General features: G+C 35.8%; 1 protein-coding gene across 1 annotated transcript in view; it reads left to right on the top strand.

Moving 5' to 3' along the window:
* The window catches only part of LOC106079600 (cholecystokinin receptor type A-like), a 165,106-nt gene that overhangs the window by 64,121 nt on the left and 75,160 nt on the right, over nt 1-25,825 (top strand). Inside the window, exon 2 of the mRNA XM_013240792.2 lies at nt 7,334-8,253. Within this exon, the coding sequence (XP_013096246.2) occupies nt 7,710-8,253 (544 nt within the window). The 5' untranslated portion in view covers nt 7,334-7,709. The remainder of the gene's footprint in view (nt 1-7,333; nt 8,254-25,825) is intronic.

Raw genomic sequence — 25,825 nt, 5'->3', positions numbered from 1 at the left:
TGTTCTAACAATTTCAAGGTAAAAATAAAAATCATAATAATTTCATCCTTTGTCAAAGAATTTTACTTAAACATTAGCTGAATACATTTATTATATGTTTGTCTGAAAAACTCTATATGTATATATCGTGTCCTATGTTGTCATAAATTGGCACTGAATGCCGAGCCATTACACTAAGCTTGTTAGATAGAAAGTCCTAGTTGCTAAAAGTGATACCTATACTAAAGTTTCAATGTGAAATTAAAAGTAAGCTAATGTTTCAATATTGCTTTTTTATTTTTTTTTTTTTCATTCGATTCTTTGAAATCTAAGATAAATGCGTCGCAGTGTTATGTATCAAGCGGTCTGTAGCAATGTGATATATCAATAGACACAACAGAAATAATTCAGTCCATCAATTCTTAGTTTACCAATTCTTTTATTAGCTAGCTAATCCTTCATGGGATGAGTAGCCTGGAAACAAATGTTGACAACGGATTGAACGATTCTCCCTAAAAATTAATAGTTTTTTTTTTTTTTTTTTTTTTGGGGGGGGGGGGGAGGGGGGGGAACTATGGTTTAAAAATTAAAATAAAAAAAAAATACAATCATGTTAAAATTAAATTAGGCTGTTTTTGTGTTCTCATGCACTCGACTTCAAAGTTTCTTTCTATTTTAAACATGCCACATCGGGAATTACGGAACTCAAATTCAAGTTTCTTTGTACTGAGAAATGAGTTGAATAAATAGACATTCTGCGCACATGTTGAAATGAGTTGGACGGGAATAGACTGACTGTGCAATCTCACTAGAAAGACTCCTTGGAAGTGCTGCAAGAAATTAAAAGAATGAGAAATTATAAATGGAAATCCATTTGCCTTTTAAAGAAATAATTGATTCAAAAAAAAATTATTACTTTTTTTTTTTTTGGTGTTAAGTATCTGATTGTGTCTGGCGATGTATAAAAACTTTAAATTTCTAAATAACTTCTTTTAATTCTGCAATCGTGTAGAGAATTCAATTTTTTTGAAATCAATTTTCTAGAATCTTCCTGTTCACACATCTCTTGAGACATTGACGCTAACGTTACGTGACATCAAACTTGACGAAACTGTCTGACGTTGTATTTGGTTATCTGGACTCCCCCCTCCCCGCATGTTTTACGTTTTCCGTTATTTCTTTGATCAACTTTGAAAAGCGCAGAATAAATCATTGGCGAGGTAGACCTTTGGAAACGGATTAGGAAAACAGGAACATATATTATAAATACATTTTGAAAAAAAAAACAAAGCTTATATTAAGAATATGTGTATCAATTAATTTGGTCAGTCATGCAATTAAATTTCTAATAGATCTAGACTAATAATAAAAATGAGTTTATAAAAATAATAAAAAAGGGGGAACGACCTTAGTTCGAACTCGAGGCTCAAGCTTTCTCGGGATTCTAAAGCCAACGCGGTAACACTCTGCTAGTGGAGGGCCTTTGCACATGGAAGATTGTATAGCTATCTATTGTTTAAATAGTCTCGTCCTGTTTTTCATGTTGTGTTCACTAACTCAGACGACGACCTATAAAGGGGGCTAATTCATCTTATACCACCACCTCAGTCAAAGCATTTTCTTTCCCTTGTTTATAATACCAAAAGAAATAATTAATTACCAATAGTTAATTATCTAATTGGATATTTTTAAAAATAGAATCTTATATTGTCAAGTAAAAGAAATAATTGTGCAAAATTTCAGCGTGATCGAGATTGGGTGTGGGAGATATAGCGTGTATACAAGCTTTTTAACAGACAGAAAGAGTGAGTTAATATAAGCTTTGTAAAATTATCCTGTCTTTATTTATTTTATTTTGTTGTTGTTTTTTTTAATGTTGTTTTTATACTTAATTTTATTGTTATTATTGAACTTATATAAACTCGATCCACCTGTCTGGTCAAAATCTTGTACATGTTATTAAATTATACTTGTTTTTTTTTTTTGTTTTTTTTGTTTTTTTTTAAACAAAAAGTAACCGATCAATTCAGATTAGCTAGATCTTGTGCGTAGGTTAATGTCAACATTTCACTAATTATAACTTTGGCGTAATAGCCTCCGAGGGACTAGAAACGCTCTCATCGTCGCTCTGACATAAATGCATGGGCTGTTTGCGATGGACCGAAGCAGACGTCAGAACGGTTTGATTCAGAAAGCGGTGTCCATGAAGAGTGCTCCACTAGTGACGTCGTCCGGCCATTCAACGTGGCACAGTTTCCTAATCCCGCAGGAAAAGAATGAAAGAAAGGGTGACAATCAAATTGTATGACATCTACATTTTGATTATCTCCTCTTGGTCATGGCAGGGTGTTTTTTATCTTTCCCCACTGTTGGCCAAGGCAGAGTTATATGTGAACACTACTTGTACAAATCTAGTTTAGAGTGGAAGAGAATGTTCAACATACAACTTCGAACAGATGTGCACACCAGCCACACCAGGTAAACATAATCGCAAACACGTTTAGGAATAGTGCCCATGATGCTGTGAGCAATAAAACATATTTGAAAGATGCGATCATAAACTGTTAACATATGATTAGGTGGCTGCCACTGACCTGCAAAAAAAAATATTATATTTTATTGATATTTATTATAGAGAAACATAACAAATATCTGTGTAAAATTTGACCAAAGTTTTGAAATATATGATATCAAGTCTTCTCACTAAAATACCCCTAGGGCTACTGATGATATTTATTTCCTTTTTACCATTTGTTTAAACTATTCTTGTTATTTTAAATCATTACATATAAACAATCACAATAAAGAAGAGTGCCTCTTTAAAAGAAGAAAATGTCTGCTTTATGAAGCTGATGACTGTTCGTAATAAACGAATATTTTACGCTTAATTGATTAAATTAAAGAAAAATAAATTATAGCTTTTATATAGTGCTACTTTCATGCTTAAAGCATGCTCAGAGCGCTATGGTCCGATCTCATTTGTGGACCAGTGGAGGGAGGGGGTATCTGGAAGAAGGTTTTCCGTGCTGCCATTAGGCTCTCAGCAAACACAACTCTTCTCAAGTCGGGTGTCGAACCTCGAGCCCCCTTCATAGGTAGCCAATAAGCCACGTTCATGCATACTTAGCCTCTCGACCACGCTTCCCACTGAAATGTAACATTTCCCCACTACTCGATTGCTCCTCCCCACGTAAAAATAAATCCACTTAGGATCAGTGTACATACAATTAAACTGATAGGCTTTTAGATCTAGAATCTAGACTTGGTAGACGCTGTGCAAAATGTTTCTGAACGGCTGATAGATTTATTTCATTTTTTAAGGAATAGTGCCAACATGCGCAAATACCCAAAGACATAATCTGTTCTAGATAAAGATTGTTTAGTCCTCTAGTCAAATTTAAATTAATTATCTTATACTTTGAAAATTATAATGGTCAGACTTGAGTTTTCCCAGTTTGGCAATGTAGCTAGTAATTCTTGTCAAATTTTTTTGAGAACCGTGTCCAGGTTTTACCCATGAATATGCGACCTGAATAGAGGAACTGTAAGAAGAAAACAAAAACAAATACTTTAAAAAAAAAACACCAATCCTTTCTTTATACAACTTATATATCGATTGGATGGGTATGGGTTTATTATTGTCACAATGTTAGAAATGATATGAAAAGCACTAGATATATTTGATAAGATAAGATAATTGTATTGGTCCATTAAAAGGTAAATTCCGTTTGACTACAATATTTGAACATGTGAGAAGGTTTTCACAGAACTTACAATAAATGTAAGAGGGAGTTATCGAATACACATTGTGGGGCCTTACAAAGACAGACATCGCAGTAATCTAAACTAAGTTATTTTCTGTTTCTAGGTTGCCTCAGGTTGTTGCCCCTAATCTCAGCTTCGTAACTCTGGGTCGGGTAACGTAAAAATAAGCGTAGTGAAAATAATCTGATAAATATGGCGCAAATTAAAACCTTTCGCTGATCGTACTAGCGCAAGCTACGTTACTAGATCAAAACATCTCAAACATGTAACCAGATGAACGATCCCCTGCGATTTTTAGGTCTGTTGACCTTTATGGTACCCCCTTAACCTCGTGACCTTTGCTCCAACAGGAACAGTTAAGACATCAGGAAAAAGATATAAATACAATTTAAACTCTTTCATGTTTTCGCCGACGATTCTAAAGTTTTCTAAAATCTAGGAAGGGTCTGCGAAGCACTACGTAATAACTTATTCATGATGGATAAGCGAAGGCTACGCATTTATACAAAAATTTATATATGTAAAGTACCATCAAAGTAGTCAGTCAGGAATCACCTGGACCATGACTTTAGTTATTTCTTTAGAATTTGTTTTCATCACAAATAAAGGGACATAAACAACATAATATATCTGCTGATCAAAGACAGTACATTTTGATCATGTTTATAGAAAGCTACATGTGTGAATGTTTGTACAAATATCCTTGTTTGCGTGCGCACTATTGTAATACGTTCTCATTGCTACTTCGGTCCCTAGATGTACGAGGTTTGAGCGATATGTAAGGGAATGAAATCTGTACGCCATGAGAACAAAATATTTGTGTTTTTACAAAGATTATATCAACTCACTCTGTCTATCTTTCTGTCTGGTAAAAAGTGTGTACACGATATTTCTCCCACATCCATTCTTAGATCAAGTTGAAACTTCGCACTATTATTCATTGGCATAGACAAAAATCAATGAAATAAAACAATCCTCCAAAGCTTGGAAAACTTCTTTATAAAACGATTCAGGACAGCACTTATAAAGCTCAACAATAACAGCAAAAAACTGTTATTCAATGGATACCAGCACATATAGAACTAGAAAGAAACGAGAAGGCTGACACACTCGCCAAGTCTGAGAGAACAAACACACAATTAAATATTGCGCTCTATCCAGAAGAAATGAAGAAACTAATAGTAAATAAAATAAATGAGACATGGACAAGCTCTTATCCGAATCACAAAAAGATGATGACTATTATAAGCTATCCCGACTAGATTAACGTCTAGTTTTTCGACTCAGGACCAGACACAACAGAATGAGACAACACATGTACCGGAAGCTCAAAATTGGAACCAGTAAAATCTGCCCATGTGGAGTTTCACCAGAGAATGCTGACAATGTTTTTCAGGACTACACTCTCTACCAAGAGACCCGAACAAAACACTGGCCCCAAAACACCCCAATAGAAAGAAAACTATATGGAGAGCTCCCTGATTTGGAAACCACTGCGCAGTCCATCTCATGTATTGGTCTAGTCATCTGAACGCTCCAACATAACAATGAGAACGAAGAAGAAGAAGAAATAAAATAAAAAAAAAACGATTTGACAATTAATTATTTTGTTTAATAACAACAAAGGAAACAGATACTTCAGTATTCATAGATATGGCTACATTTGTTGGGTTTAGTCCCCTTAAATAATTGTTAACGCTATTTTTCTCTCACACACATTCTCCCACACACACTAATAACTATTTCCTTGAACATTTGAGAAAGAAAATTTAATGAAAAATTCTCAAATAGCTGATAATCTGAAAGTGCATACTATACATAACAAATTGATACTTAAGAAGCTTGAAATGACTAGAACCACTGTAGATGAAGGCACCCCCATGAGACAGCTATTTGATCAGTAATGTAAGCGTCTCACGTTTAAAAGATCACAATATGATTCGCACCTAGACACCCCGTCCTTATCTGTCTCCATACTTTGCTCCTTGGCTGTATTGAATCAGATATTGAGAACCAGCGACGGACAAGTTTACCGAGACAACTCTCTATTATCACTTCATCTCTCCTCCCTCTGTTCCACCTCTCTAGTACCACGCAATACTCTACCTCCGTAACAGTATTTACTTGACCAGTGCTTTAATCTTTTTCACAGCAGTCCCTATCACTCTTTTGAAAATCCTTCGACTGTCTTTTTCAATTTCTTGCTTTTGTGGTTGCTATAGTGTTTACATTTTCATGGCTTAAGAGTTAAATGTTGGGTACCTTTAGATACTGCTTACCTACACATAGTGACTGACGTAGTGTAGAGTTTATATTGACTTTAAATGCCTGTTGAGTCACCCTACACTTTGCATACATGTGTTTTGTTTTTATAGACAAAAGTAAAAAAAGAATTATAGTTAACTAAATGATAATCCAAATACAATTAAGAGTCAGTGCAAAGTCAGGCATTATTTATACAAGTGTAATAAAAAAATAAAAACAAAATAAAATAGCTTGAAAAATATAATTTCCCTAAGGTTGTTTTCTTGACTCCATGATAGCCAACACATCGATGGGGAAAACAAACTAAGAACAAGCTATTTAAACTGTGGGCCTCGAGGACCACATCCGGTTCCGACGGCTCAACATTTTCCTTGCATTAGCAACAACAACCTTCTGCATGTGAGTAGGGCGTCTCCCAACAAAGTCATCTTGGCTCCACAAAGGAAATGAGAGGAAGTGAGTTATTGTCTCTGCGGCGCTCCATACATCGAGAGCTCCCCGGCCCCGACGATCTCAAGTTTGTTATGTTTGTCAACATGGTTTCTGTTCTAGCTCCGGTCTGATCAATGAGTTCTTACATTTTTTTTTAGCCTTCCCCGTGAATGTGAGCCCTGAAATCTTGTTGCAGGGTTAGTTAGTGCTCACTTCCTTTAGTATCACTGTCTTCAGGTACATTGAATGGAAAGTGAGTTTAGAAAACTTCTGGATCCACGAGTGGATCTAAATCTAATTGACTTCAATGGATACAGATAGCAAGGCTTGTAACTTGAGATGAACTGATCGTTTTTCCTACTTTTACATGTGTACTTTTTAGTCTTCTATCCTGAAGAGTCGCTAAGTTGTGTAATTTAACTACTTATGTTACTCTAGTGAATCTCTAGTTGAATGTGAACAGTGGCGTAGCTAGGGTGGGGGAAGGGAGGGTGCAAATTAGAAAATCCCACCGGGCCCCCACTTGAAGGGGGAACCCAAATGAGTGTTTAATTTTTTTCTAACATTAAATATAAAGCCAATGCCATGTTATCTTGCTATTCATGTTGTTATATAAATAATTGAACATGTTTCATCTATTCCAAACATTAGACTTACATATTTATTAAGTACTGTATCTCCTGTCATGATGTCGAATGTCAAAGGGCTTCTAAAGAGACCAAGCCCCCGTAACCCAAATCCCTTGCTACGCCACTGAATGTTAATATTCATTTATTTTTAAGACATGTATATGTACATATATATATTTCACGCTGCTTTGAACCTAATATAAATTAGTTGATTATTTTCTTGGCATATTTCCAAATAAGTTGTTTTTTTTTTTAATTTCCAGATTAAGTTGTATACAAGATTGATGAATGTGTGAACTGCCGGACAGCTGCTGGCCTAAGAGTCATGTGACAGGTTTCATTGAAACAGAGAACACAGTAGAGAGAGAAGGAAAAAAAAACAATAATTTCATAAATTCCTATAGAAGTTTAAAAAATTTCTAAATAAACACTTTAAAAGTTAGAGAAGAAGTAGAAAGAAGAAAAAAAAAAAACATGCAAGCGATTTCGAATGTTTTTCAACAAAACAAATGGATAGAGACATCGATACTTTGATGCTGATCTAGTCTCACTGTTTACTAATGAGTTAAGTCTTCGCTAAATACTTGACTGTGTTTACAGCATTTCACTTAGAGGACGTCGGAATTTTGTGTTAAGAGAATGAATAACTCCAACGTGACCAGTGAAACCACTCAGCTGATGTTTTCATTAACGACTTCAATAGAAGAGGACCGCAGAATGTCAACAACTGTTCTCTATCCGCAGAGCCAGTCAGGTCTACAGGCAGAGATAACGACGCTGTTTTCAGACGCTGCTAGCAACAGCTCGGGTACGCTAGGGAGTCTTGTTTCTTTCAATGATTCGTCCCTTCTGTACAACATGAGCCTTTCTGACCTCCAGGAGGTCATCAACGCCACTAATCTGACAAGAAAGGGCGCCATGTTTCAGGAGGGCATCAAACTAGAGCATCAGATACCTCTATACGTCATCATATTTCTCCTGTCCGTCGTCGGCAACATACTGGTCATACTGACCGTTGCCCAGAACAAGAAGATGAGGTCGGTGACCAACGTGTTCCTGCTAAACTTGGCAGTTTCTGACCTGCTTCTGGCCGTCTTCTGTATGCCCTTCACCTTGGTCCCATTACTTTTAAGAAACTTTATATTTGGAGAGTTCATGTGTGTGGCAATTAGATATCTTCAAGGTAAGAGACTTTCTAAATATTTAAGAGTGTAATTCTATCTATATAATTTGCTATATTCGACAAACAATTTGAAAAAGAACGCCACTCTTGTTTAAACATGATTACAGTTCTTAGAATAAATTTAATCTGCAACATGTCGTGATTAGTGTCAAATTCTAACATCTATTCTTTCAATACTTCTGTTTCTTTAAGCCATTTTCAAACCTATTTTTTTTATAATCTCATAAAACGAGTTCTTAATTTTTGTACTTTTCAAAATAATAATAAAGAATGTACACCCTAATTGAAGGAACACTCGGGTCGAGGTATGATCCAAAACTATTGAGTTGAATGGGAGGGAGGGGGGGATTTCTTCGTTAAAATCCGTTTTCAATGCAGTCATATATTAATCAATAAAGGAGAAACTGTTTCCCGAAAGTAAATATACACAACACCGATTCCTAACAGGCCATTGTATAGAGTCTATTTTTAGATAGGTTCAAAACTCCTAGGCTCAGAAGATGAGGTGGCATCCTGAGCCTCTGTACAAACACAAATACATATTGAATATGCTGTACACAAATTAATTCTCTCATATCTCTTTGAATGGTATCGGTAGAAAGTTTTGTTTTTGTCCTAGCCTATGCATTAAGAAATGTGCCTCTATCTGTTTATTGTTCTGAGTATTTCATTAGGTTTAGTGTTTTATGTATTATAGCTACTTTACTATCTATTCTACTGTCCTGGAGTGTCTCTAAGTTTAGTGATTTTAGTAATTGTGTTACTTTAATCAGAGTTGAATATGCGTCTGTTGTAAATTTCACTGCTCTATTTTGTATCTATACTAATAACCTAATCCAGTGGTTCACTTTGAAAGAACCGTCTGCACTTAAATTTATGAACAGAACATAATAACTGGCTATTTCAGAAATCAGCAAAGTTAATGAGGTGCAACACGTACCCCTCTCCAAAGTGTTTCTGTACCCCTGGGGGTACGCGTACCCCCACTTTAGGGAAACACTGATCTAAATGGATATACAGATTTTTTTAAAATTTGAGATAGCATCCTTCTTGCCCTCTAATAATATCTTTAATATTGAAGGTAAGTCCAAACTTCAACTGCACATCTCCCTAGCAGAGAATGTCCACGTTTAGTTATGTGAGCTTATGGGCAGTGCGTTGAGATAATAATTAAACCTAAAGACTACATTGTTGTCTAATCTCAGTTCACTATAGATGAATAAAGTAATTCCATCTTTGTGGTTGAGTAGTTTAAGTCATTACAGAGACAGTCCCTTTAGGGATGAACAAATGGTGGTCATTTAAGAGAATGTTTGACTCTAATACTACTCTGTCTTATGGCTGGCCATTGGTCAATGTTGATTTGATCAACTTCTGTTTGCTTTCCTCAGAAGCGTACCGAAGGGAATGTGTAAAGTCAAGAAGAGGATCTTTTGAGTCATCTCTCCCCCCCCCCCGGCCCCAGATGTACGTTTCTCACTTCTAGCCCTCTCTCACTAGTGCCTCGCTCCTTTCTTCATCTCGTTCTTTATTATTGTTCATTGGACTCTTTTTAAGATTTCCCCTCTGTATTCTCATGTTCCGTCGTAATAATTATTCTTCGTGATTTATTTACTCTTTCTATCTACATTATCTTTCTCTCTTGGTCTTTCTATCTACTCTCTCTTTCTCTCTTAGTCTTTCTATATACGCTCTCTTTCTCTCATAGTTTTTCTATCTACCTTCTCTTTCTCTCTTAGTCTTTCTATCTACCTTCTCTTTCTCTCTTAGTCTTTCTATCTACGCGCTCTTTCTCTCTTAGTCTTTCTATCTACGCTCTCTTTCTCTCTTAGTCATTTTATCTACGCTCTCTTTCTCTCTTAGTCTTTCTCTTTCTCTCTTTATTTTTGTTTGTTTCTTTCTCTCTTTCTCTGTATCTGCCTCATTCTGTCAATATATCTATCTCTTCTTTATAAAGTATTCAATGCAAAACAATGACAGATTGGTGGTGAAAATAGAGCTTGTTGACCTCCTTCATCAGACCTGGCACCTAGAAAAAGATCACAGGGTTATATCTTATATTATCATTCATAACCGTGTCGCTACTGCTTGAAACATACATGGTTATAACATTATCTTTGACAATTCGTCTATCAAGAAACAATATAGCATTATAATTCTATAAGTTACATTGAAAGTGCATAAATTACTTATCCTTGTTCTTATATTTATACATATAAGTATGGAAGACTTTGTTTTACATATCGTTATAGTGTGTGTGTGTTTCTATAGTGACGGTTTGAAGAAGTGAGCGATTGGTTCTGAATAATGCAAGATAAGTGGCATTATCATCATTGGTCTTAGAACAGACGACACCAGAACGTGAGACTGAAAAGATGTATTATAGTAGTGAGTTCGATTTTGTTAAAAAAAAATTACCATTTTAAATTACTATACAAGTCTACTATATATATTGCATTTCATCTCAAAGCGAAAGTGTATGTATTGTAATGAAAGGTCAATTTAATTGTGTTCATAAAAGATAAGATTATTCAAAGTTATTTTAAGTTTTATCAGTCAAGATATATTACGCCTACAGTGGTTGAGTTGTCTACCAGCAGTTTGGTGCTACATGTCAACGGCCGTCAACAACTAATATGCGTGTGTTTAAGGATGGGTAAGCTGAAGCGTACTAAGTCTTCATAAGCGTATGTCTGTGTATGACCTGTGTGTGTGTGTGTGTTTGAGCTCATTAAGTATATGCGAGAGTGTGTATGACTGTGCTAATGTGCGTGTTAGCGTATTGGACATGACAGTCGTCTTCGAGTCCACAGTAAATGCGAAATGTGCTCATCTTCGACCACGAAGGAGGAGCTATATCTATAGCGTGTAGAACTTTTATTTGCTAGTATCTGTGTTTGTGAGAATTTCTTCATATGTATATGTGTGTATGTTACGTCGAACGTGGTGTATTTATGTGCGTATGTAATTAAGTGTTTGTGTGTGCGCGCGCAGATATTCATCCGATCAAACATCCTGGACAGGTCACTTAAATGACCCAAGAGCTCGATAAAGGAATTCAATGACAACATCTTCAATGTCAACTGGAATCCGTCTTAAATACTCCCGTCATTGAGAAGTGTCTGGGACTGACCAGTGGAGAGGGTTTAGACTGGACATCTCTGGTCCTGAATTTTTTTTTTATCTGACCTCTACTTCAGTTCTGCTGTTCGAAGGTCAGGATTGGAAACAGAATTAAAAGGGAAGAAGCACTAGGTGTTGGACAAGTCTGAGGAAGGATATATGGACCAGATCAATGAGACATTGAACTCTATGATGGACTAGACCAGTGTTTCTCAAACTGTGTTCCGCGGGACCCTAGTGTTACACGAGGCCTGAATATGTGTTCCATAAACTACTGGAAGAATTAACAAGTAGGCTACCACGTGAATTAACCTCTCTAAAAAAATAAAACTAAGACTAAGACTAAGACTGCTTTATTGATTCTTGTGGAAATTTGTTGTGATTACAAGGACTCTTTTCTCATGTAAAGACAACACAACAGAAACATACACATAAATAGAACAGACACAACATAAAGAGTTCATTCAGCGACTACACACAGGCATCTTGCATCTTGGTCCTTTTCATGTTTCCTGATCAACGCGTGTCGTTGATATAGTCTGACCGAGTAAGGAACAAACGAGTTTTAGTGCCGCTCTGTTTTGTCTTAATTGACAGAAGTCGCCCACTTCGCGACGACTTGACGTAGTTATGATGGAGCGGGTGGCTGTTGTCTTCTAAGATTTTTTAGATTTTTCTTAGAAATTTTGCTCAAAAAGTTCAAAGTGTTCCGTTAAAGAAAAAAGTTTGGGAAGCACTGGACTAGACAGTAAAATGAAAATCGGCAAACAACCTCTGCGTACCAACATCTTAGTTACCATAACCGTTTGTACAATATTCACTCGGCTGAATCATTGTTTTATTTCAAAATCATCTAGAAGTGCTAATAAATGTGATGTAAGATAGTGAGTGTAGCAACTAAGTTAGAATGTTTTGTAGAATGTTTGGAAGAATGTTTGGTAGAATGTTTTGAAGAATGTTTGGTAGAATGTTAGGTTCAAGAATGGTAGAAAAGGAGTCTTGAGCTTTCAATGCAGATAGATTTAGGAGTAGAAAATGGAGTTTAAATGTGAGAGAATTTAATTAAGCAATATTTGTGAATTGAATGTAAGAAAGATATGAAAAGAAATTGGTTAAATGTGGATAAAATGTTGATAGCCTGTAGATATAATGAGAATAGAATGTCAGTAGAATGTAGGTAGAATTGGGTCAGCATATGGGATAAAATGTGATATTCACATAAAATCACATACACTTAAGTCAAATGCCAATAATGCTCTGTGTTATTTCATACATATCTTTTAAAATCTATGTTTGATGCTATGTAAAATCGTTTAACCAATTACTATGAGACCAGGTCACTTAAATAAGACAACCGAAGCCCCAATAACAGACAGCTGATATAAACCAAATTACAACATTTTTATTTCTAAAGTCAATGCACATTTTTTTGCTTATTGTATTTGATTGCCCTCCTTCCACGGAGCTATGCAACATGGTGTTAATAGAATGACCTAAGGCCACTCAATGACCACATTTCAACGCCGTGCGCACGACAGACATTACAGTATATTGCCGAGAAGCCAGATCATCTCAGTCGACATAATGGACACAGACGCTGCATTGTGTATGCTGCACGGGTAGTGAAAGGTATACATTAAGAATTTCTCGCCTAGTGCAGACGTTATGTGATGGTCTTAAGCTGATGTAATGTGATGGTCTTAAGCTGATGTAATGTGATGGTCTGAGGAAGTTGAACTAATAGTCCAGCTAAGGGCTTTGAGGCAAGGGGTGCGGTGGCAATACAGAATATGTGTACATACGGAACTTATTTCATAGTGGTCTGGTCAAGGTCTAGGAATGAAAGCCTCATAAAAACAAACCTAGATGGCAGATTAGTTTTGAGAGGAGGGATTCTGGGATAGCTGTTTGTAATTACTCACTTTTTACTGTTGTCTATTCCTACACTCACGAATAACCTACATATGTCTTAACCTGCACGTGCTACATATCAAGTTGTATTCGAGTCTCATTCTCTTTTTACTCGATTAAAGAAAAAAAGAAGGTTTTCCTGATTTCTTTTTTGAGTTTATCAATTTAAAGAAAAAAAAATCTGGTTTGACTTCGATCATGAACAATTCTCATCTGTCATTTTCTGTGTATGGTTTGTAGAAAAAACTATTCTCAATTGAACATTATATATAGCTAAAACTGTATGGTTATTTTATTTTACACTTCAATTATCATAACTAGCTTTCATGGTTTGCATATTCACTTAGGGACAAGCAATGTTTTGTTTTAAATGACTTTTCATTTTCAGTATCTAATATTGCGTAGTCATGTGAAGCACTGCACTCATCCTTGAGTTTCGGAAACGAAGACACTGCCATCATTATCGATCTCTCTCATCGTTGTTTTCTTCTTCTTGTTTTCTTTTTTTTTTTTACAAAGCTAATTTCAACTCTGTCTGGTACAAAGTTTGTACGCGTTATTTCTCCCACACGTAATCTAGGATTAAGCTGAAATTTCACACAATTATTTCTTTTACCTGACAACGCAAGAAAAACTTCAAAAAAATTATCCAATAGTTAAATAATGATTGGTAATTAATTATATATTTGGTATCTTCAACGAGGGGAAAAAATCGTTCTTGACAGGTGTGGTATTTGAATTAGTCGTCTTTAGGATTCTTGAGCCCTCAGTGAACATTTGTAATGCATTCAAAAACGATCATGTAAACATTCACAAAAATACCCCCTTCTTCCCTCCCCCTTTCTCAGCTGGTCCAGACAAGTGATAGGATCATAGCGCATTGAGAAAGCTAAAAGATAAACAGAAACAATTGTAAAAATATTTCAATCCCACAGATTTATTGTTCAGGTCGATGTATTTTAAACACATGACAGATCTAAACGAATCGATACAAATAAACTTAATATAAGCTTTGTTTTTGTTTGTCTTTTTGCTTGTTGTCTTGTTGTTTTCTGTTTGTTAGTTTTGTTTTGTTGTGTTTTGTTTTGACTACACGTATAAAAAATTACAATTTAAAATGACTAGAGTGGTAGCAGTAGCTACGTATGCTATCTAAGTTCTGTATGCTTTGTTTTACTATACAAGACAATACAGAGCTACACTTTAAAACGTATCAGGTTATTTACAGTTGATAAATATAGTTCAGGTTTGGTCGTTATATAAAGAACACTTTGAAAGACAGATCGTGCCATGGGCAAGCTATGATGAAGACTCTGGTGTGAGTACAAAAATAGATCTGCATTGATCAAGTTGTTTCCATTTAGTGTTTGGACCTGATGCTTAAGAAATACAATAAATACTTTAAGAGTCTAACAATTTCATACTGAAAGAAGGGACGAAATTGGTCTTGACTAAGAATGTAACAATCAGTGCATATAAAGTGAGCAAGATGTATTTTGTTTATTATTGGTTCTTCAATCTTCAGTTTTTGTGTATTGTGAACGCGATGTTCGGGCTTAATAAACCTGGCTTCTATACTAAACTTTCTGTTATATGTGAATTTTTTTGTTGGAGTTTGTGTTTGTTAACCGTTCAGAACCAACATCAGAGGTACTCAAGAAATATGTGCGCGGTACCAATCTATTATACACTCTTTATATCAACTCACTGTCTGTCTGTCTGGCCAAAAGTTTGTAAACGTTATTTTTCCCACAACCACTCTTGGATCAAGCTGAAATTTCAAAAAAAAAATTTTCTTGAAACTGACAACACAACAATCAATAAAAAGAAATTAACCAATTAATTAATTAACTATTGTTAATAAATTACTTTGCTTCGTAACAACTCAAACAAGGGAAAGAAATAGTACTTGACTGAAGGAGTAGTATAAACTGAATTAGTTCGCTTTATAATAGACTGCCGTATGAGGCTTAGTGAATAGAAACATGAAATAGAAACAATAGATAACTATACAATCTTCCAAGTTCTTCGCTAGCAGAGTGGTTAGCTCTTAGGCTTGAGAAGCCTGATAGACTTAAAAAAATACATTTAAAAAGCGATTACCCTGATATCCCGTTCTTTCTTCCCCTTCATAACTGGTCCAGACAAGTGATAGGATCGCCTATCATAGCGTAGTATTGAGAACGCTAAAAGCATGAAATTTCGCTAAACAAAAATATTTCTAACCGCAAAAGATTTAATATTGTTAGTCTAGATCTATTACTAATTAAATTACATGACTAATCCAAACTAATTGATACACATTAATGTAAGATTTTTTTAAAGTATTTTTTTAATTGTATTTTGCTTGTTTAAAACTAACTCTAAATGCCCCGAGATCTTACTTCACCCCAAACCCATAACACTGTCTAACAAACACGTCGTCAATTAATATTTTTGTAGAGGTCTGTTTCTATGTGCAAACACACAATCTAACGTCTGTGTTCAAGAAACAAAAGTTGACTACATATTGGTTTGTACACGAAGATGTCAACTTACCTGGTTCATGGTGCTGGAGAGTCTTTGCAGGTAACCTGCTGCAAGGTGTGAGGCCTGTCAAAGAGGAACGTTTTCCTCTTGCATCGCATCTCTCACTCCGTACTTATAATTTTATTTTTATTACAACATTTCCAGGTAACTAATAATTTTACGCTCTTAGGTTAATGGATCATGGAGTGTTTTTGTGTGTAATGGCTGATGGAAAGGAAAGGATACATTGCATGAGGGAAATAAAAAAAAAATGAGCGCGCCTAATAAATTCTAAATGGCGTGAACATGTACATTGAATTGAGTTGAAAGATAGGTTTGAAAATCTTCATTGTATTGTGATATAATGAGTAGTTTTATACGTCCACACTAATAGTGAAAGCCTGTGGATATCTGTTAGTAGAAATTAAATTTATAAAGTTCTTAAAAGAGCATTTGAAGTTGTATTCAATGAAGTTGTTCAGTTAATGAATATGCCTACAGGGAAGGTTGGATTAACTGTCTGCAGCTACAGCCCAACACAATAGCTACAACTGCAAACAATTTTTTTTTCGCCCATAAATTTGAACAAAGGGCCAAAGCCTCAGGCATCAACCATCTTTATCAACTGGGACAATTTCATTAGAGAGCTTGAGGAAAGAAACTTATGTTTTTATATTTTTACAGAACTTTCTTCATAATTTATAGCCATTGTTTCAATGTTTGCTACTACATCAGTGGAACAGAAACTCTACACCTCATTTTAGTTGAACACAAACTCTACACTTTATTTCAGTGGAACAGAAACTCTACACCTTATTTCAGTGGAACAGAAACTCTACACCTTATTTCAGTGGAACAGAAACTCTACACCTTATTTCAGTGGAACAGAAACTCTACACCTCATTTCAGTGGAACAGAAACTCTACACCTTATTTCAGTGGAACAGAAACTCTACACCTTATTTCAGTGGAACAGAAACTCTACACCTCATTTCAGTGGAACATCCAGCTTGAGAGCACGAGAAGTCTGGAGTCCTAGATCACATGATGTCCTTTCTAGTACGTTGTGCAACTTTCCTTCTCTTGGGACAAATTTAACCAAGCTCGTACCCAATACCCTCTCCCCCTAAATTGGCTAGCGATACTGCTACATTGCTACCACCCTTCACAGACAAAATATTTCCAAAGTAGGCTTTAAAGAATATCAATGCGTAACATAAATTTAGAGTTTAAGTTCGTAAAGTATACAAGTAAATTTAGCTGTTACATTGTATTGATGATGTTTAAATCTCCTCATAAAGAATTCGCTTCTTGCTCTTTTGTTTATAAGATTCTAATTTCTTTTCAAATACCATTTTTTATTTACTCAATCAGATGTCTGGTCCATAAAATACATGTGCCTAGTCCTTACATTTCATCGATTGTACTCTAGACGGCGTGGCATGTCAGACTAACCTTATCAATTTCAAAAGCATTTCTTTCATTTATGTGTTAGACATTTTCCCTGATATTGACAAATATTGTCTCTCGTCCAAAAAACGGTTAGAATTGTGGGTGTATATTTATTTATCTGGTAACTAGTTTCAACTTGCGATTAAAAAAATAATTAAGTTTGATATATAATTTTTAACAAATCCCAAATTCATTTTAGATTTATCATTTCACAACAAACAAATTCCGTCAAGAACGTTTGGACTTCAACAAATTACAAAATTGGACACTTAGACTCAATTGTTATGTTATAGAAGTAATAGATGCAAGGTTATGTTTTACTTGAGTGACATAATGAGAATGAATGTGGAAAAATGAAGAAATTTTTAACATTACCCATTGAACCGTGTTTTTTTGTTCACTCAGTTTGGTCGTCTAAGTTCTCTAAGTCATTGTATTGCTGCTGTAGCTAGAAGCTGTTTGAGATTCGAATATTCCTGGTCCATGCCTGGATTTCACATTATTTTCTACACAATCTTCATAACATGTCATCTATAGTCTAGGAGCTTGAAACGAATGCGCATATAAAAGTATATGCATTGAATCACATTTATGATGGACTATATGGATATCTTACTATTGTCATAAACTCTATCCAAAGAATATTACATCATTTTAATTCATTTTATTATCAAACAAACCAAAACGTAAAAAGAAATTAAAAGGGCGATGATCATAATCACAATGTAATCACAATGTCATCACAGAGTACTTAATGTTAGTCTGACTATCCCCGAGATATAAAATCTATTGTAAAATTTTCAGATATATTATGAAAAATATTTATCTAGCTTCATATACAAATTACTTTCAGAGACAGTGTTAACATCAGAAACCATAATTTAAAAAAAAATTCGTCGTCAATTGTCAGAGCAAAACAACCAGAAATTCTGAGAAGTCTTACAAATACTTTTATTGACATGTTTAAAAACGTTGACCCAAAGTTTCCTCATTTGTTTACATCTCCACAGACTTCGAAACTTACATTCTTTAGTGGTCAGTTTCAGCAGGACATGTTTCTATCGGACAAGAGCGTCCACTTCCGTTGTGTATGGACCAGAGCCCAAGGCACTTAGAGCTGAAACTAATTTACCCAGATCTTGTTCAATAAGGCTGGGGGAAACAGAGAACGGTGGCCAAATACAATGAAACATATCTGGGTTAAACTTAGAGTCTTTAAACACACATGGGTTAAACTTAGACTCTCTTTAAAGACACATGGGCTAAACTTAGACCCTCATTTTTAAACACATCTGGGTTAAATTAAGACTCTTATTAAACACATCTGGGTTAAATATAGATGCTTCATTAAGCATATAAAGGCTGTTACTTTAAAAGCGAATAAAATGTAATTTTATATTAAAAGTCTTTGTGCTAAACATTATCATTCATAGATTTATCTGGGCTCAACTTAGCAAGTTATTTAACTCTAGTCGACCTGCGGCGTAGCATACGCTGCTATTTTGCAGGGCCGGCCTTAGGCCACTGCAACCTATGCGACCGCAGTGGGCCCCGCACTTTCATATGACACGCGCTAATTCTAAGTGTATAAATTATTAAATTAAACCATTTTATAACTTAACAGATTTCCCGCGGCCTCCTGTCAATTTACTAGGAGCTCCTGGAAATCTCCTGAAATTACAAAATCAACGAAAAAAGTCATAGAAATATCCGGAAATTATTAAAAGCGTTTGAAAACTTATACAAATCTCCTGAAATATATAGATAAAAATTGTCATTTTGGGGTGTCATTCAATATGGAAAACGTCAATCCTACGCGCGATAAAAAAAACGGCATTATGCAATACCCGTAATTGTGGAATCTAGTGAAAGAAGCTTTTTGCGCCTCAAACTAATGAAGAATTATTTAAGGTCAACAATTTTCGTAGATAGATTGAAACATTTGGTAATTCTTGCTATTGAGCGTGATCTATGTAGGAAATAGAATTCTTATGATATACTGTATGACTTCGCTACACGCAAGGCTCGTGTAGTAATTCTGTACATAGTAAAGAATGAATAAAATGCAAAGACGAATATATTTTCTAATTCAAACACTTAATTTTCACTTATTATCCGAATCCCTACCCAAACTGGGCCCCGCGAAATCCGTTTCGCATCGGACCCCACAATGGTTAAGTCCGGCCCTGCTGTTTAGTGACGGATGAATAGAGGGTAGATTACTTGTTCTCTTTCCATGACTTCTTGGTCACAATGGTTAAGTCCGGCCCTGCTATTTATTGACGGGTGAATACTTCTTGTTCTCCCCCCCCCCCTCTTTTTTATTCGCCTCTAAAATTACGTGGGCTAACTCTAGTCCGTCCGACTTGCAGAAAACTTGAACATTGTCTTTTATTAAACGTATCTGGGCTAAAAGCTTATTCATTATTGATCACGTTCCATCCTCGGTTCCTCCCACCTACGCATTATACTTCTGAAATGTTCACAACACCCACACAATCTAGAATTATTTTGTTGTGTTCTTGTGATTCGATACATTTTGTTTTAAACAAACAATTTAAAAATATTTTATGTGTTTCATTTTAGTACGCTCTCAAAAGTTCAAGCTACTAAATTATCTACGTCTACGTGGATCAAAAGACTTTGAAAGTGAAACAAAGCAAAATAAAATATTCACAGTGATCTCATTACGTCCGGTCTTGAACCTAAGTTGCCTGGGTACGCAGCAGAAATAAAACAGATTATTTTTTTTGTTTTTCTGTTGTAAAAGTTCTGAAAGGTAAAAGAAAGGGAACAAACTTTACAATTTAATGAAACCTTCCGTCTCGGTGCTGAAAAGGAAATGACGGTATTAAACTTGAGATGTCCTGGGACTCAATGGGGATCTCAACAGATTTAGAAGTGTATCAAAGATAGGAAGACAGAAGGGATAGAATAATCTTAGTGGAATATCAAAGAACATTTACGTCACAGTACTAAAGAGTTTTAACTCTGTGGTAGTCTCAGTGCTGAGGTTTGAGAACAATTTTATTAGTCTGCAGAACAATCTCTCTTGGCATTGCTTCAACATTTGTGGAACGAGACGATAAGACCATCTCGCTACAGGGTTCGGGCCAGCTGAGTGGTAAAGCGCATGGCTTCCGAGAGAAATGTCAAACCCGAAGAAGACTGAGAATTTGAATTACAGTATTGTTCAGTTGTCCCTGGTTTCACACAACTCTAATGGGTATCAGATAGTAACGTGGTTGATTGTAATGCTGGTTTCATGACACCCTCGTTAACCGTGGCCCATAGAAACAGATAACTTACATATATTCCCCATTGTTATGGGGTTTGTGCGTGAGTTTCTGATGTATTCATACAAAAAGTAAGACGGATATATTGGTTGTGTAGGCTGATGAGTTTCGATGAAACCAATGGGGGGGGGGGAAGGGGGTAGGTCGTAATTGAGGTTAATAAAGACCTGGGCGAAAGGAAAACAGAGGGGAGACTAGCAAAAGACGGGAGAAACAAAGAGCGTATTTTTCTAGTGTGCTGTATCTTGTTTAAATTGTTATTTCCCTTGTTTCTACAGACATCTACATCTACTCTCAAGCTAAATCTGTGTATATTTGTTAATGAAAGCTACATTAACATTAAGTTTTGTTTCATCAAGAACTTTGCTCAATTTATTAAAAGTTCTACACTAGGACTCTAGTACGGCTACATCAGTTTTAGTTGTACTAACTAGTAGGAGCTACAAGCTAACAACGTAGTATCAACGTAAATATTCTATTTCGCCATCAAACAAGTGCATTGCTTTATAATCATATCGCTTTTTTTATAGTAATAGAAACATGGTTTTGATAAAAGTTGGTTTACGCTATAAATAACTACATTGATAGAATAACAAGCAGCAATGACACGCACACACATGGACACTCAGACCATCTCAGGTCATCCAATATTCATTCTCTTGCTTATGCCGGACAGCGATGATGCGTTGATGCATGGACGCAATAAATAATTTATCGCTTCAAGCTTCAGACAGTTAACAGCTAGTATTGAAAGAGGAAAACATTGGACCATTTTAGTGAATGAAAACAAGTTTCATTATATCCTGCCAATTTGTTTGTTCACCTTTCACCTCAAATAAGAAATATAAATAAGAACAGTGAAGAATACAGAACGGATTTCTAAAGTGGTAAAGATAGTAAAGGGGACCTGGGCGAAGAAGCTACTTTATCAGTACGCCTGGGCCTGGGCGAGTGTATTCAGGGCCACGAATATTTGTACGATGGGCTGACGATAACAAAAGGTTCTGTTTATTTCAGGGCCCCACTCGCCCGATCCATAAGGGCGCCTTTGTGAGGATTAGCCCAGGATAATAATCATCTTCCTTGGCCCACATGCAACTTTTAATCATACATAATATAAACGTTTTAGTGACGAATATATCTGTTGAACGACTATCACATTTTCTCTCTTATAATCCTAATAATAATGGTAAATGAAGACAATAATTGCAAAGCTAGGATTTTGTTTTCCCCTGAAAACGTCTCTTAGACAAATCCGCTAACAAGTCAGAACTAAAACAAACTATTGTTCTGAGGATCCATGCACCAATTTGTAAGCAAACATATCTACAGATGTATGGAAATATATCAACAGATGTAAGCAAACATATCTACAGATGTATGGAAATATATCAACAGATATAAGCAAACATATCTACAGACGTATAGAAACATATCAACAGATGTAAGCAAACATATCTACAGATGTATTGAAACATATCAACAGATGTAAGCAAACATATCTACAGATGTATGGAAACATATCAACAGATGTAAGAAAACATATCTACAGATGTATGGAAATATATCAACAGATGTAAGCAAACATATCTTCAGATGTAGGGAAACATATCAACAGATGTAAGCAAACATATCTACAGATGTATGGAAATATATCAACAGATGTAAGCAAACATATCTACAGATTTATGGAAACATATCAATAGATGTATGGAAACATATCTACAGATGTATGGAAACATATCAACAGATGTAAGTAAACATATCTACAGATGTATGGAAACATATCAATAGATGTATGGAAACATATCAACGGATTTAGCAAATTTATCAACAGATGTAAGCAAAGATGTCAACAGTTGTAAGCAAACATTTCAGTTTTACGCCCTATCCCAAAATTTCAACAGTAAGACGGGTGGGGTTCGAATCCAAAACATCGTTCAGAGAATAAATGATACGACCAGACAGTCAGAATTGATAACAAAGGAATAAAACAAAGTCTAGTGAGACTTAAGATTATGGCCTCGTCAAGTTTTAAATTAGTTTTATTTATTTTATATTTATTGGAAAAAAAACACATACACACACACAAATACAAGGTGGCTGACCCTGTATCTACACAGGTCAATATCGGTCATGTGATCTTTATCTACAGATCAAATCGCAGCCGTTAATTCAACAATGGCACAGAGAGTCATGTATTATTCAAATGTTGGTTCTTCATCTTGTGCTCATTAGACTGTGGTGTTGTTATCTGTTATTAAATACAAGCAAAACATAGAAAATTTACATTTGCTATACAAACACGAATTCAAAGACCAGTATTCTGTGAACTCTATTCAACATTTCTTCAGGTTTCTCAGAATTAAATTTAAATAAAAGAAAAGATCAAATATTTAACCCTTTTTTTACAAATATTTTACTTCTGACATCTCATTATGGAATTCAAAAGAAACATATTTGTATTTGTATATAGCTGAAATAAATCTTGGACACGAGTTGAACATGATATGCAAACTGTATTAGCCTGAACTCAGATCATGTCCCAGTAAATAATAAAGAACATGATATGCAAACTGTATTAGCCTGAACTCAGATCATGTCCCAGTAAATAATAAAGAACATGATATGCAAACTGTATTAGCCTGAACTCAGATCATGTCCCAGTAAATAATAAAGAACATGATATGCAAACTGTATTAGCCTGAACTCAGATCATGTCCCAGTAAATAATAAAGAACATGATATGCAAACTGTATTAGCCTGAACTCAGATCATGTCCCAGTAAATAATAAAGAACATGATATGCAAACTGTATTAGCCTGAACTCAGATCATGTCCCAGTAAATAATAAAGGACATGATATGCAAACTGTATTAGCCTGAACTCAGATCATGTCCCAGTAAATAATAAAGAACATGATATGCAAACTGTATTAGCCTGAACTCAGATCATGTCCCAGTAAATAATAAAGAACATGATATGCAAACTGTATTAGCCTGAACTCAGATCATGTCCCAGTAAATAATAAAGAACATGATATGCAAACTGTATTAGCCTGAACTCAGATCATGTCCCAGTAAATAATAAAGAACATGATATGCAAACTGTATTAGCCTGAACTCAGATCATGTCCCAGTAAATAATAAAGAACATGATATGCAAACTGTATTAGCCTGAACTCAGATCATGTCCCAGTAAATAATAAAGAACATGATATGCAAACTGTATTAGCCTGAACTCAGATCATGTCCCAGTAAATAATAAAGAACATGATATGCAAACTGTATTAGCCTGAACTCAGATCATGTCCCAGTAAATAATAAAGGACATGATATGCAAACTGTATTAGCCTGAACTCAGATCATGTCCCAGTAAGTAAATAATGCCTTTTTTTTTTTTTTGCAGTATTGCTTTTGTGTTGTGTGTTTGTCCGTTCGTCCAACTTTCTCTCTGTCTCCATTGTATCCACCCCTTAGCCGTCATTTCTAATCTTCCTCTAACCATTCTCTAGGCTCGCTTTCGCCTCACTCCATATCCTCCTTAACTGTCTTTCTTTCTTCACTCCTTCTCTCTGTACCTTCACCACCCCATCACAAAATGGCATGCTTCTCTATATATCAAAAATATTTTCAATAGCTCCTGTACAAGTCTTACATATGTTTAAGTACCTCATTTATCACTTGACAGTATATTAGTCTTCCAAAACGTAAAAAAAAGTAAAGCTTTTTCTTTTCAGACCTTACAATGTGAAGGTCATCTGTTTCTATGGCCGACGGTTAACGAAAGTGTTATATGCCAGAGAGACGGTGGCCACGAAAGCTATTGACAGTGAAAAAAAAATATGGGGCCTCAGCTCTGGAAGAAAAGGATGTTATACGAAAAATGGCCGGCAACTCTATCACCAAAGCGAAAGTCACCTTAATTCATTAACCTGCAATATATCTGGACGGGAGAGGCGCGGTGGCTGAGCGGTAAAGCGCTTGACTTCCGAACCGGAGGTCTCGGGTTCGAAGCCTTGTGAAGACTTGGATCTTTAATTTTAAGATCTTTGGGTGCCTCCGTGTCCACCCAGCTCTAATGGGTTGGTCATTGTGCTGGCCACATGACACCCTCGTAAACTGTAGGCCACAGAAACAGATGACCTTTACATCATCTGCCTTATAGACCTCTGCAAAATAGGGCTCCACAGTCACGTGAAAGAGTGTTCGAGATGAACCATAGTCGTTCTACGACTGAAGGCCAACATATATGCAAGCAAAACGATCAACGTCCTTTTTTTTCCACCAGCTAATGTCAGGTACCCACTAGAATGGGCTGGACTCCGGGGCGCCCTAAAAATTCCAACGCTCAAAATACCCAGCTAGATTGGAACCTATGACCCCCTCGGTTCAGAAGCTGAAAGCTTTATCACTCCACCACTCAGCCCCCTTTCGAAGAGATATAAATGTAAACTTTATATTGCTTCTTCAACCTCAAGCTACAGGAATTGAGTTATGAAATTATCATATTAGTTCACCCTCTGCTAATGATTCATTATGCTTTTTTTTTTTTTGGGTAGCATGTACTCTATCACTTTTAAATGTCTCAAACTATGGCCGAATACTAACTTTTATTGCACGATCTGCTCATTGTGCTAAAATTATATCGAATCCAAGATTCAAGTTTTAATCCTTCATGTAACTGATCAACTTTAATATTTATCAATAAGTCTTGTTTGTTCGCACCAATGGTGTCTTTACAGCTCAAATGTTCAGCAATCAATCTTATTAGGTTTCGTGAAAGTAAGACTCGGACTTCACGACGTAGCAATTTACCTACTTGTAACAGAAGGCAGCCACCTTTCTGAGGACAATTATCGTTTAAATTATCTCCCTTCCGCCTCTCTCTCTTGTGGCCCTCTCGCTGTCTCTCACCCCTTCTCTCTCTCTCTCTGTCTCTCCGGCTCTCTCGCGCTTCACTTATCCTCAGTTATTTTAAATCCTATTGTCTGTCTACCCAACCGCAAGACACCGAAATACTGCAATTAGAACTAGCTGACAGACGTTGTGAGAAGTACAGTTTGGGTTTTGGACAAACAGGGACATTCCGTGTTCACCTACATTCCCCAGTCCTAGAGAGTATGTACTGTTGTTGGTCTACTGTTGTTGGTCTACTGTTGTTGGTCTACTGTTGGTCTACAGTTGTTGGTCTACTGTTGGTCTACGTCTACAGTTGTTGGTCTACTGTTGGTCTACTGTTGGTCTACTGTTGGTGGTCTACTGTTGTTGGTCTACTGTTGTT

The sequence above is a fragment of the Biomphalaria glabrata genome, chromosome 8 (assembly GCF_947242115.1).
Source record: "Biomphalaria glabrata chromosome 8, xgBioGlab47.1, whole genome shotgun sequence".
Classification (NCBI taxonomy): Eukaryota; Metazoa; Mollusca; class Gastropoda; family Planorbidae; genus Biomphalaria; species Biomphalaria glabrata.
The sequence above is the reverse complement of the archived record's forward strand: the minus strand, read 5'-3'. Positions and strand labels throughout refer to the sequence as shown.